We start from the raw sequence: 14,485 nt of genomic DNA, 5'->3' as shown, positions 1-14,485 counted from the left end.
AAATTACGGCCAAGTAACATTCCATATGACGCAGGAACGTCAGCCATCAACACAGTCATCTTTATTTTATTATTCGGAAAAACAGCAAATGCAAATTCAGCATCCTTAATTTGCCCAATAAGAGGCACTTGCTTGTTCTCCATGGAATAACAATGACCAAAAGTTTTGGTTAAGGTCAGCCCCAAAGCTTGAGCAACCTTTGCGGGCATGACGTTATCAGAAGCACCAGAATCCAAGACACAATTGCTCAATTGAAAACCATTGATCAATAGGGAAATGTAAAAGGGTTCTATCTCTCCTTGGGTGGTAGATGGAATGGTCACCAAATGATTGGGCAAATTCTTGGGTTCTTGCGGGGTAGTATTTTCAAGTATAGGAGGAGTTTCCTTACTTTTAACAAAATCAGCTAACCTATCAAATTGATCAGGATTAACTTGTAAATACTCAACTTCGGACATTTGAATCTTAGTCTTCCTAGCATGGTCAATAATATCGAAAGCTTGAAATGAACCAGCTAGAGAGGGATTAACATTGCCCGATAGTGGTTTGGAGTTAGGCATACTGGGCTTGGGATCAATAGATGAAGCAAAAGGAGGACTTTTGTTACTTGAATTTTCGCTGCATCCTTTGGAATATAGGGCAGCGGTGTTCCTCTTTTAGCAATAATAACAGGTGGTTGTAAATCACTCGCGATCTTTGCAGCTTCTTGTTGAGCTAGCCGGGTCTGGGATCTTGTCATTACTGCAAATGCTTGACTATGAGTCCTTTCGACAGCAACAGAGTCATCATAGTGCATGTAACGTATAGTAGAGTCGCCAGCCACTTCTTCTTCTTCTTCTTGTTGAGGAAGAGCAACTTCATCAGACTGATAATCAAAATAAGAACTCATTTTGATCAGTCTCATAATAGCCAACCACTGCCTTTGAAGGAGATGGTTCAAGCGCAAGTCTCTTCGGAGGGAGAGGTAACTTGGGTTGATTCTTAGTAGCGTAACTGGCAGCAACATTAGGATACGTCCTTCTTGGGATATCCTTGTATGGTGCGGGGTAAGAATTTTGCGATACTTGCTTCTTTAAAGCAAGAAGTTCATTTGCTAATTTCTGTACCATAGGATCGGTAGAACCAAAAAATGAACCATCCATATGTGAACCTCCTTTGGATCAATTAGAATCCTTTTTGATTTTACTAGCTAGGATCAAATCGTCCTCAATCTCAGTAGTCATTGATTGAGCAACTTCTAAATTAGCAGGCGATGCTCGCCTTAAGAAGAAACTGACCTCGAGCAACTGAGTATTAATGAAAAAGCACTTGAGGTTCTCAGGAGTAGGTTTAGAATTGACAGGAATTCTATTTGCTAATTTGTTGAATTTAGCAATGAATTCACGCATGCCTTCATGCGTATCCTTCTTCATTTGGGTCAACTGGGCCAACAAGGTGTGTTCATCTTCCGCAGGTTTGAAACGTTTTTTGAACTTGTCTCTCAACGAGTTCCAAGAAACAATTGAACCAGCAGTAAGATTGAAAAGCCAATCTGCTGCAATACCTTGAAGAGTCTCTATGAACAAACAAACAACAACATCTTGATATTCAACTCCAAGAACACCACATGCCATATAGAAAGATTTGACATGTTCGTCCGGATGCTGCTTTACATCAGCATAGAACTTGGGAAGATTTTTACGAGAACCTAGTGGAAGTGGATGAAGAGGTGGGGTTAAAGCCAAAGGACCAAAAGCTACTCCCCACGGACCGGAAGGAGGAAGCGGAGGTGGATTAGCCATACTAGATAATGAAGATAATGAAGATATCAGTGGTTTGAAAAAGAAAGAGGAATTTTCACTTGGGATAGATTTCTTCATCCTTGCAGGAGGATAACTTGTGGTTCGTGAAAGGGAAGATGTACTAGTGAGCAAATGGAATCTAGCTCGTTCAGCAGGAGAGATTTCTTCAGAATGTTCACCTCTCTTCTGACGAACGTAAACATGCAAACTTTCCAGCTTAGAGAAATGAAAGTATTTCCAAGCTCTTCTTTTTTTTTACCAGCAAGACACTAATCTTCAAACGAAAGCGTGAGGCTTCCGAATGCGTCCGTGTCCCGAGCAAAGTCGCCAAAAAACTGTTGGTTGAAAATTTTGCACACTTGGGGAAATATACAAAATTGTGGTTTCAACCACAACACATGAGTAAAAACTCTCCAAATTAAGGGAAGGCTCCCCCTATCTAACTACAACTTTGAAAATAAAGTAGGATGGGACAGCAATCTTTCTTTTTTTTTCAAAAAAGACAATATCCTTTTCTCTTCACAGAAAAGGATAGCGATTGAATATGAACAGCAGTAACCACTTTCAAGTGAAATGAGAGAAAGGAAATGAAGTTTCTTCAAAGCGCAAAGACTTCCGTCACTTCGGGACGGGACGGGACAACAATATCAAGCTCAAAGACTTGACTTCCTTCAGATTGCTGCACCTCTTCTGGATTATCCAGATCAATTACCTGAATATGGAATCGTGATTTTTCCTTCCGACGAATAGTCGTCTCCTTAGGAGGAAGCACTACTGCACGACTGACTTGCAACTTGATACTTGTGCCCGAAAATGAAACACCCTCCTTGTTGTCAATCTGAATCTCAGACTTCCGTCCAAGAGGCCTCGTAGAATCATCTTCTTTACCAACCTTAATTTTTATAAGTCTAACAACATTACTTTTCAGCCATGCCTTGGTGTTGGCCAAGATAGGTTGAAATCTGTCAAGGATGGATATGCACTCCTTGTGTGACCATTGGATCAAAGGAAGTGGAGCTTCCTCAACCCTTCGTGAAATGTATTCAGGATCAAGTATATGCCCGTCATCAATCATCCCTTGTGGGATATCCGCCAAGTTCAAATCAACAATTTGCTCAACAGTGAGCCTGCAGTAATCCATCTTCAGAACTTCGGCTTTTGTGTGGAGATCTACCCAAATGTCTTCAATGCGATGAACATGCACAAAGGATTTCTTGATCTTCTCCTTCATACCTCTATAATCAAAATCAGCTCTAGGTTTAAACCTTTTGAGCTTGATTTCCTGCAATTCAGTCTCCATGGCCTTAGCCTTCACAAATGTGACAGGGGAATACCGACCGATTTTCAATGGGTTTGTGGTAGAGATCCCCATTCCAACCTTGTGCCTGGCAGATTGAAAAGTGTGAACAGCCATGATCTGTCTTCCCAACTCCATAAGAATGATCTTATCAGTTGGGTATCTGGGAAGCATATATGGCTGACCATCATAGCATCTGATCCTCATATAGGTGAAGGTGGGAAACTGTAGAAACAAACATCCATACTCGCACACCTTGTCCCATGCCTCATTTGATACTCTCTTGTTCCTGAGATTTGTATCAAACTGACACATGAAATACCCGAAGAATGTATCTTGTACTCTTCGGAAATGCAGTCTGCTGGGTCTCAATGGCATCTGGTCATAATACTCCCAAACTGGTATAAGTGAGCGATCACCCTTGGTAGAAAGACCTGGAAAGTGTCTAAGTGATGCTGCCAAATATACCAAATATGAATTCATGAAGGTGGTCATGGTGGTAGGAACTGGTGCAAGTTGTTGACACAAGGCATCGCTAATGACTTCTCCCTATGAAATATGACGAGACTGCCGTATAAACATGATGAACTGGTACATCCATGGCTCAAAGACATTGGAATGCTCAAGGCCCATCATCTTGCTGAGAAGAGTGATGGTGTCTCCTATCTCCCATTTGAAATTGCAGCGGTACAACTTTGCCCATCTTGAGGAGGCTTGTGGCTCTTGGATTCACCTATTGATGTGTCGCTTGCAATCTTTTTCCCTCTTCACATAATACTCCGCTGCACTTTCTTTGGAGATTTCCATATAAACAAGTGTAGGAGGTATTCTGAAGACCTTCTCGATTGTATCTGCATCGAGATGAATTATAGCTTCGCCATCATCATTTTTGATGATTCTTGACTCTTTGTCAAAATGATGGGTGTGGCAAGAACGAACTTAGGTTCTAGGGCAGCCACCGGGAAAGAAGATGCATGATGGATATGGCTGTCCAACAGCCGCTGCAAGTTATTATCCTGTGGATCTTCTACCCATTTGACGAATTCTGACATATCAAAGTGCCCTATTTCCGTGTCTCTGATGCGATCCAAAGGAGAAGAAACCTGGGAAGGTGTAACTTTGTTCTGATATTTGTCATATCTGTATTTCATCTTCTTGGGAATTGGAGATGCCGACAAATCCGACATTGATTGTGAACCTGGAATACTGTGATGAAGACTTAAAAGAGTTAAGGCAACATCATAGTCAGCTGCAAATATCATTCTTCCTTCTCCAAATGGGTAAAACTTTGATTCTAGAACTTCACGATTTTGTGAGAGGAAGAGGGGAAATATATGGAAATGGGAAAATCTTGACTTTGACCAATTTCGGATCTTGGGGAAATTTTCGCAAGTATACAAGTTGGAATGAACATACATGCAATCGGGGTTTTTAAACCCAAATGCAAGTACACTTGTAAAATTGCAAGTGGAGAAATGGATGGAAAATGAGATTTTGACTTGTGGAAAATGGCAGAGATGGAAAGTACGGATATGGGGAACATGAATGGATAGAAATGGGAAAATCCAAGAAAGTCGTTTTCATTAAAATGGGAAGAACTTTTCAACATGTAATCCGGTTTTTAAAACCCGAATTTGAAAGAGAGGGGTATTTCACACTTTTCAACTTGAAATTTTAACCAAAAATGGTTAAATTCCTTAACTGTAGGGGAAGAATAAGAATTTCTAGCGAACTTGTAATCGGTATTAAAAATCGGAAATACAAGTAAGGAGGAAATTTTGGGAAGAACAATGCAATTCGAAAATTGTATACTAAGGGGAAGATTTCTCTCACAAAAACCGATTTTTGGGGGAAGAACAACACATGTTAAAAATGCAACTAAGAAAGAAAATTAAGAGAGCAAGAAAATAATAAAATGAAGGAAAGAAAGGAAAGAGAACATACCTTTCTTGAAAATGCAAATGCTTGTCCAAAAATGCAACCAATTTTTGGAAAGAAGGAAACCCTATAAATAGAAGCAATCCGCAATGCCAAACCCTTAACACGTTCTTGCAAAAATGCCCCAAATTGATAAATTTAGCAGCAATCCCAAATTTGGATGGCCAAAATGCCAATGAGAGAGCACACCCAAGAGGGTTATAGCAAAACGCCTAAGGAGGAGAAGAAGAAATGGTGTCAAGTCTTTGCAAAATGCAGCCAAAGGAATCACGTGGAGAAAAACGTGGCCACCAAAAGAATCTTCAATGGCATCATTAAATAGCTCAAAATTCCTCCCAAACTCCACGCCTAGGTGAACGAGGTCAAAACGATTTAGGAGATTGCAGATTGTTGGAGATTTGATCAACCAAAATGTGGCATTAAAGAAAAAGGTGATTGCTGATTTAGTGCGAAAAACCAGTCAATGCAACCTCCAAATGGCATGACAAGTGGTTTCAAAAGCATGAGAATAGGGTAGAAACCAAAATGCCTCTCCTTCCTTGAAGATCTCCACAAAAATCGATTGAAAACTTCAACAAATTAGCTTCCAACTGAAAATCGGGTTTTTTGGAGAGAAGAACATGTTCGATTTTACCCTTGCATGTGAAAATCGGGTTTTCAGATGACAAATACAAGTTTTATTTTCACCTTTTCACTTGCCAAGCCAAAATCGGGTTTTTTTAGACAAATAGCAAGTTTAAAATTCTCTTTTTCACTTACCAAGCCAAAATCGGGATTTTTTAGACAAATGACAAGTTTAAAATTTTCAAAAATGCACTTGCAAGGCAAAATCGGGTTTTTTGGAGAGGAATACAAGTTCTAATTACTTGTAAAAGGGAAATAGAGTCCCTACAACAAGTTAGAAATGCTTGCACATATGTAATGGGGATTTAAAATCCCTATTACATGTAAAAACCATTAAAGTAGGGGTTTTTAGACTAAACTGCAAGTTTACTTGTAATTGAGCCCAAAAATCCCTATTTTAACTAAACAAGACCAAAAAACAATAAAAAAGACAAAAACATGAAAAGGAAATTTAAAACAAATTGCAAGTAACATCTTTTAATAAAAGTGCACATGTAATAAGCTAAAAATTCCCCTACAACAACCAAAACAATGAATATCATTAAAACTTGCAGTTTGAAGAAAAATCTCCACCTGCAGTCTGGTTTTTAAAACTCGAAATTGAAGGAAATACATAGCAAACGAACCCAGAATTTGACGAAATTTGAAATGCAGTTCGAGGATGGAGTGAGGATTAAGCCAGTCCAAGGATTAGTCAAAATTCTGCTTCGGGAAGCATGCCATAGAGTAAATTTTTTCATTTTTTCACAAAATTTTTATGTAGTTGTCCTTCATTTTTGGAAACAAAAATGAGGACAACATTTATGTTGTTTTATGTTGGAATAAGGGTTTGGAGATTTCACATGAGCAGCCACTGTCCTGTTTGGAGCATTTTTCATCATATTGAAGTTGGCTACCCAACTACACAACATCTCTGGGCTTAGTTGCAGAGTCTTTTGCTGATTGAAGGGATATTTTGGTGTTGAATAGAGGGTTTCCACTGCTGTTCACTTTCCCATGTCATCTTAGCATTATTGCAAAATTTCAGTCTATTGTGAGGTGAGAAATTATAGTTCTCTTTGCTCATGTAATTCTGATTTGTGGAGCAGCGGGTTATAACTATTCTATGAATGTGGGTATGTGTTTATGATGAATAAAAGATCTAGAATTTTAAATACAACTGTTCTATGTGATTATAATCAGAAGTTTTTCATATTAGCGTGTATGTTGAGTGTTTGATGAAATGTCTGCAAGATAAAATCAGCAATATTGCAAGTTTGGGACAAAAATCTGTGATAGGGACTTTACACATCTTAAGCAAAAGAAAAAGGGTTCAATTCTCCAAATATATGAATAGCAATATGACACCAACAGAATACAAGAGATTTCCCAAACACTATGGTTATTGAAAGATGACCATAGGCTATGGTTGAGGCACATCAGGAATGGATTTTGGACGACAGTTCAATAGCTGAACTCAACCACTGAATTCTTTGTCAAAAGCAATGAATCTTACATCCAAACAAAACCATTAATTAATATCAAATATAATGTCTTATAGTTATTATTATTTTATTTCCCAGGCCTAGATAAAAATTGTTTTCGCTCTACTTCTTTGTCCTTACATTCTTTATAAAGCTACAAGAAAAAAAATTGTAGATTTTTTTCTACAGTCAATGTGCTGTTTGGTTATTACAGGTAGATATTTGTTGATAAATTAGAGATTCAAGTGATAAATTTGACAAATTAATATTTTTCTTTTTCTTGTATTTCTTTTCTGATGTTCAAGTTACGCCATATTGAAATAATCAAAAGCATCAAATATACATAAATTCCATGTAAACTGTACATCCTTTATTAAGTGTAATAACTTGTTTTGATATCGTCAATCATGCCTTCATGTTCTTACATGCTTTTATGACTCCTTGGCTGTAAATGCTATTTTAGGTACAATCTGCTGTTGGAGTTCTAAAATTCAAAGAAACTCTTGATACCTTGAGATTGGCTGCCATGTTAAAAGAAATTTCAATTTTAGTGTCCAATGAAGTTTCTCTGGAAAGGCAGAATGACATTTCAAGGCCAGCTCGAATTCAATATTCTGAGGTAGCCTATTGCAATATCACTTTGTTGTATTTCTTGAACAGATATCTATGTTAACAGTGAGAATCTGTGGAAGAAGATGCCGATTTAGAATAAAAAAGCTCCTCAGATTTTTTTTTTTCTTAAAATCTTTATAATCAACATTAGATTTCAGTCACTTGAGATTTGTCAATTTCACGCAAATTTGTGTAGGAAAAATGGTATTCCGTATTAGTAATAGAGTATGAAGTTCACTTCAAGTTCCTTTTTTCATTTTGTAAAAACATTTATCTATTTCTTGAACATTATATAGCCATGCAATATGCTACCAGAAAGAAAAGCAAATTGAGACACTAAAAATGAATTCCTTATGTGGAAAGATGTTTCAAAAATATCGTTTTTATATTTACGATTCTCAAATTTAGAAGGCACCAGAAACATATAAATATCATGAGTCAACAGTGACCATAGGGAAAAGCTATACTTGTGTACAGTTGTACTTTGTTGATAGATTGATTCAGGTTTACTAATCAAATATTTGTTGGAGCAATTAAGCATTTCAAAATAACGGGGCAATTAATGGATACGAAATGATAAGTGAATTATGTATGTGAAATTTCACAGAAAAGTTGTAAAGTCAAGGGTTGGGACATACAACATAGGAGTTTGAAAGATTGTTTATGAAATCTATTTAATTATGGTTTCATAATGCAAAAGAAACAATTCTTGATGCGTTATCTTTCTTATACTCTATAATGACTGGCATGCTTTTTTAATTATGCATGGATGTTTGTGGTTTCAACTGATATATTTGTAATATATACCCCTAATTTTATTTGAAAATATAGCAACTAAAATATGATACAATTGATATCCTTTTCACTTTCTGATCACCTAGTTCTCAAGGTGGGCAAGGTGAGAGCATATGGTGAAAGGATTACACATAAACTGAAATGTAACAACTGAAAGAGAAGTTCTAGGCAACAGTGTTGAAATAGTAGCTAGCTCGGATACCTATCTATTGTATTTTAATATTGTCAATGGCAATTAAAATACACATGTATTATCTATTATGTAAATCGAACTTAGGGCTGGGCCCAAACACATGTAACTTGTAATTATGTCTTGTTTGGGCAAGACCTATATATAATGTAACTTGTGGATAAGACAGGCCCTATAAATGTAACTTGTAATTTGGTCTGACCCTAATTGGGCGATGTAACTTGTGGTCCTATATTGAATGTAACTTGTAGATAGGGTAGGCCCAATATGTATTTTGAGCGATTATGTAATTAGGCTGGGCCCAAACTCATGTAGTGTTTGGTAAAGGTAATCAAGCAATAACGTCTTAATAGGTCAGACCTATTTGGACGATATACATAATATTATTATTAAATTAACAAGGCAGGTTGACTTGAGACTTGACACCACAAGTCAAGTATATAAGCAAGTCATTTGCATAGCATAATGAATCAATTTACATATAAGGCGAATCATTCTTAAGGCTGTCAACACATGTAATCTGCTCTCCAACATTTGGCGATCTCTCTCGCTCTCTTGTGCGAAATTGCTCCTCATCCATTGTGTGAAGGCTGGCTGTTAGGTGATGCTATCAAGATCTTGCGAAGCTAATGAAGACTTGCCTTGGGCGAATTTGATGCTGATGATAAGGGCTGCAATCTCCATTATCATATAAAGAGGAATTCAGATCTGCTATCTTGCTGGTTGAACAACAATTTGAGATAAGCACACTTGCCTTGTAATTGCCTACATTTGAGATAATACACATTGTACTTTGTGGCTGGGTTTTTCACCTCCAAGAGGGAGGTTTTCCCAGGTTATTGGTGTGTCTTGTTTTGTGTTTTTATTGCTGTTACTGTTATGTTATAACCTGATTATTTAAGATTAACATCTGATTGCTTAAAATTAACATGGTATCAAAGCTTTAGGTTCATTCTAAAGAATCAGATTATTAGTTGTCCTTCACTTTTAGTTTGTTGTTAGTTTTGCAAGATGGTTACAGGTCTGAAAGTTGAGGACAGACTTGAAGGTGCCCTAAATTTTACACCATGGAAAGGTCTGTTACAGTTTGTGAAACATAAGGATTTGACTGAGCCTTCGTATCTGGATGAGCTAAAGCAATTCAAGAAGTCTACCGTGAATCAGAAAGTTCAACAACAATGTCTGCTTGACAAATTAAAGGCAAGAATAAGATTTCAGGTGCTCTCATTCCTCAATTCTCAATTATAGGGTCCGCTTGGTTGGAGATTTGCATCTGATTACCTTATTGTTATTAGTGTCTTATCTAGTGCACAAGGTTCTCTTGCTTGTTAACTACTTCATGTAAGGGTGCTTTCATATGTCGGTTTGTGCACTTGTTTTCAGATCTTAGTATTGCCTAACTTTCTTCCTAAGGTTTGGAACAATCACCCTAGTTCGAGCCTTGTTCTTGTGTTAAGAATTTGTTCTAATCCAGTTTGAACTATTGAAGATAGTTATGCCCTACTCTCTACTCTATTTTAAGTATGTTTAGATCTCAACCTATTTGATGTGGTGATCTGAATTGATGCATTGATCTAAATACATCCTTGGCACTTAAAACTTCAGCATGTGTATTTAGATATAAATCTAGGAGTATTATGATGGATATAACAGCAAGCCCAAATAGAAAGATGAATAAATTTATAGGAGATTCAAAAACATGGAACCTCAGTCATTGGTGTGATAGACATCCTACTTAGTATCTATGCGCAATGTTGACCTTACTATCTTCATATTATGATCCGATCCCTTATGATACTTGCTGCATAGTTCTGATGCACTGTATTCTATCTAAGTCTTGAAATGCTTAATAGTCTTGCTGCTCTGGAATTATATACTCTTATGGTGTGTCTCTTGATTTGCATCAAATCTCTTAACATTGTATGGACTGCATTTTCTGTTCTATTTTATGTTTGGATAAGGTTGTCATGTAGGGCTGTGACTGTGTAACACTCGGTTCTCTTCAGCTCTTCATAATAGGCCCTCATGTTCTTTGTTATGTTGTTATTATAACCTTGCTTTACTCCTCTTGTGTAGAGGATTGCCTTTAGCTCTAATGCATTTTCTGTTATGGCTTTCATCATCCTTACATAATATTCATTGCGAAACTATCTCTTCAATTTAAGCATACTGCCTATTAGATTCTTTGAAGTAAGTATTCTCTTGATGATGAAACCTAAGATGAATGAGGTATCTAACTTATTGAAGTTGGCTTTCGATCATATGCTTGTGCTCAACTACAATGTGTATCCTTTTGAGTGGTCGATACTCATATCTGATTTTACGCATTGGCTAGAAAGACAATTAGGCTTATATACCTTGCTTATGGATTTTGTAAGATGTTTTCTGAAGTCATACACTTGCCTTAGTTTTCTAATATAAGCTAACTCTCTGTTATTCAACTATGGAAAACAATTTTAGAATGTTGTGTAGCTTTACACTATGGTTGAAGTTGATCATAGACTGACAATATCCTTTTGAGCAATCTTGGCATATGTTGTTAATGGTGGAAGTCTAGATAAGTTACTTTACATGTTAATTCATTCTATTGGGATATTTTCTCTTCAAGAGTTTCTTGAATTACCATGCCTTCAAGCTTAAGAGGGAGCTTGGTTTCTTCACTTGAAGGTATGCCTTGATCATAATGATTGTACTATAGGTCCATTTCGTAAAAGTGAAGTAGGGAAAAGATTGGCATTTTTCATCTTTGATTTATGGCTGCCTTACTTGATTGATTCTTAGTTTATGCAACCTTCATGAGACTTGATTATCACAATTTTATATTAAGAATCAAAAGAGAGTTCCATATGGAAGTTTTTGAAAATATGAAGCTAGATGTAGTTAGAAGGAAACATTTGCTCTTGCTGCTAGATATACTAATATTATAACCACTATAGCTAATGCTGCAGGCTAGAAGTTAGATATAAAGATTGTTTCCTTAATGTTGTCTATATTGAACAACTTGAAGGTTATGAGATTCATTATAGAGAAACGTGTGTGCAGACTGAAGAAAGCTCTCTACGGTCTCAAGCAAGCTCCTAGGGCTTGGTATGAAAGAATTGATAAGTACTTAGTTAGTTTAGGGTTTTATAAGAATGATGTTGATCCTAACATTTACTTTGAAGTATTTAATGGTGAAATGCTAATTCTGGTTTTATATGTGGATGATTTATTTCTAACTGGTGAAGATAGTCTCATCATTAGGTGTAAGAAAGAATTAGCTACTGAATTTGAAATGAAGAATCTAGGTCTAATGCATTACTTCCTAGGGTTAGAAGTGTGGCAAAGACCTAATGAAATTATTCCAAGTCAAGGAAAATATACTATTGATATATTGAAAATCTTTGGTATGATGGATTGTAAACCTATGTCTACTCCTATGGAAACTAACTTGAAGAAGTTGAGTATTTTTGCAGGTAACTCTGATTTTGTAGATCCTTCAGAGTACATGCAGTTGATTGGATCCTGGATGTATCTAGTCAACACTAATTTTCTATGCAGTGAGTGCACTTAGCCAATTCATGAACCGGCCAAAGCATGTTCACTTGGTGGCAGCCAAGCACATCCTGAGATACTTGTGTGGAACAGTTGGCTATGGCCTGAAGTATCCAATCAACATAGTAATCAATTTGAAAGGTTACTCTGATTCTGAGTGGGCTGGAAGTGTTACTGACAGGAAAAGCACTTCAGGAATTTGTTTCAGCTTGGGTTCCGCTATGATCTCTTGGGCCAATAGGAAACAGTCCTCAGTTGCATTGAGTACTGCAGAAGCTGAATACATTGCTTCAAGTGTGGCAACTAGAGAAGCAGTTTGGCTTCGCAAGCTTCTTGCTGGGTTGTTTGGACAACCTTGGGAATCCACTGTTATTTATTATGATAATCAGAGTTGTATTAAAATGTCTAATAATCCCGTGTTTCATGACAGGTCAAAACACGTGGAAACTCATTATCACTATATTCGTGATATGGCACAAAGAGGTGCCATCCAGCTGAAATATATCAACACTGATGAACAGGTTTCTGATGTTCTCACCAAGCCTCTAGCTCGAGTGAAGTTTGAGTACTTCAGAGAGAAGCTTGGAATTGTGGAGAACACAATATTGATTGAGAGGGAGTCTCAATCCTAGTGATGCAATTTAGACTGCATCTTCCACCCTCTGCGGGCAATGCAAGGTGGAGTCACCCTCCGCGGGCAACGCAAGGTGACAGTGTATCCTTCTCTGGGAGAAGGCTGAGGTGTAAGACCTCTTACACCCTCCGCGGACAATGCAAGGGGGATCCATCCTTTGCAGGCAATGCAAGATGGACATCATGAAATGAGTTCATGATATTTATGTATTTTATTGCAAGTATACTCTATGGATCTTATGCATTCATCCTTGCGGGCAATGCAAGATGAAGGTCATGAATGGATCATGACAAGTGGCAGCTATCCTCCCTAGCTAAGAGGGAGTGTTGAAATAGTAGCTAGCTCGGATACCTATCTATTGTATTTTAATATTGTCAATGACAATTAAAATACACATGTATTATCTATTATGTAAATCGAACTTAGGGCTGGGCCCAAATACATGTAACTTGTAATTATGTCTTGCCTGGGCAAGACCTATATATAATGTAACTTGTGGATAGGACACGCCCTATAAATGTAACTTGTAATTTGGTCTGACCCTAATTGGGCAATGTAACTTGTGGTCCTATATTGAATGTAATTTGTAGATAGGGTAGGCCCAATATGTATTTTGAGCGATTATGTAATTGGATTGGGCCCAAACTCATGTAGTGTGTAGTAATGGCAATCAAGCAATAACGTCTTAATAGGTCAAGACCTATTTGGACGATATACATAATATTATTATTGAATTAACGAGGCAGGCCGACTTGAGACTTGACACCACAAGTCAAGTATATAAGCAAGTCATTTGCATAGCATAATGAATCAATTTACATACAAGGCGAATCATTCTTAAGGCTGTCAACACATGTAATCTGCTCTCCAACATTTGGCGATCTCTCTCTCTCTCTTGTGCGAACTTGCTCCTCATCCATTTTGTGAAGGTTGTCTATTAGGTGATGCTATCAAGATCTTGCGAAGCTAATGAAGACTTGCCTTGATCAAATTTGATGCTGATGATAAGGGCTGCAATCTCCATTATCATATAAAGAGGAATTCAGATTTGCTATCTTGCTGGTTGAACAACAATCTGAGATAAGCACACTTGCCTTGTAATTGCCTACATTTGAGATAATACACATTGTACTTTGTGGATGGGTTTTTCACCTCCAAGAGGGAGGTTTTCCCAGGGTATTGGTGTGTCTTGTTTTGTGTTTTCATTGCTGTTACTGTTCTGTTATAACCTGATTATTTAAGATTAACATCTGATTGCTTAAATTTAACAAACAGGCCAGCCCATACCATTTATTTAGTGGCATGCATATGCATTACAAGAAATGAAAATAAGCATCTTCTACTTAATTTAGTGGTAAGCGAAATGGGCACACCCACTTATTTAGTGGGAAAACTTAATGAACACTAACATTTATTCAATGGGAAAGCTTAATACAAATTTACTACTTATTCAGTTGGGTAAGTATATCAACAAATATCAAGAGCAACTCATTGGAGGTATTACCATCCAGTATTAGAATTTAGAGTGCATAGAAAAGTTATATCTTCAGTGGTATAACCTTTTGAAGGATTACAAAGTTAGAACCAATTCATTATTGGCACCACATAAGAGGATTA

The 14,485-nt window shown here is 37.1% G+C and overlaps 1 protein-coding gene across 10 annotated transcripts in view; it reads left to right on the top strand.

Annotated features, from left to right (window-relative positions):
• Positions 1–14,485, top strand: part of LOC131034615 (uncharacterized) — a 226,015-nt gene that overhangs the window by 127,206 nt on the left and 84,324 nt on the right. For all 10 annotated transcript variants that reach the window (XM_057966209.2, XM_057966164.2, XM_057966218.2 and 7 more), the window contains one exon: positions 7,567–7,722. In XM_057966209.2, the coding sequence (XP_057822192.1) occupies positions 7,567–7,722 (156 nt within the window). The remainder of the gene's footprint in view (positions 1–7,566; positions 7,723–14,485) is intronic.

The sequence above is a fragment of the Cryptomeria japonica genome, chromosome 5 (genome assembly GCF_030272615.1).
Source record: "Cryptomeria japonica chromosome 5, Sugi_1.0, whole genome shotgun sequence".
Classification (NCBI taxonomy): domain Eukaryota; kingdom Viridiplantae; phylum Streptophyta; class Pinopsida; order Cupressales; family Cupressaceae; genus Cryptomeria; species Cryptomeria japonica.
Note: the sequence above shows the minus strand (reverse complement) of the source record. Positions and strands in the feature narration are given on the sequence as shown.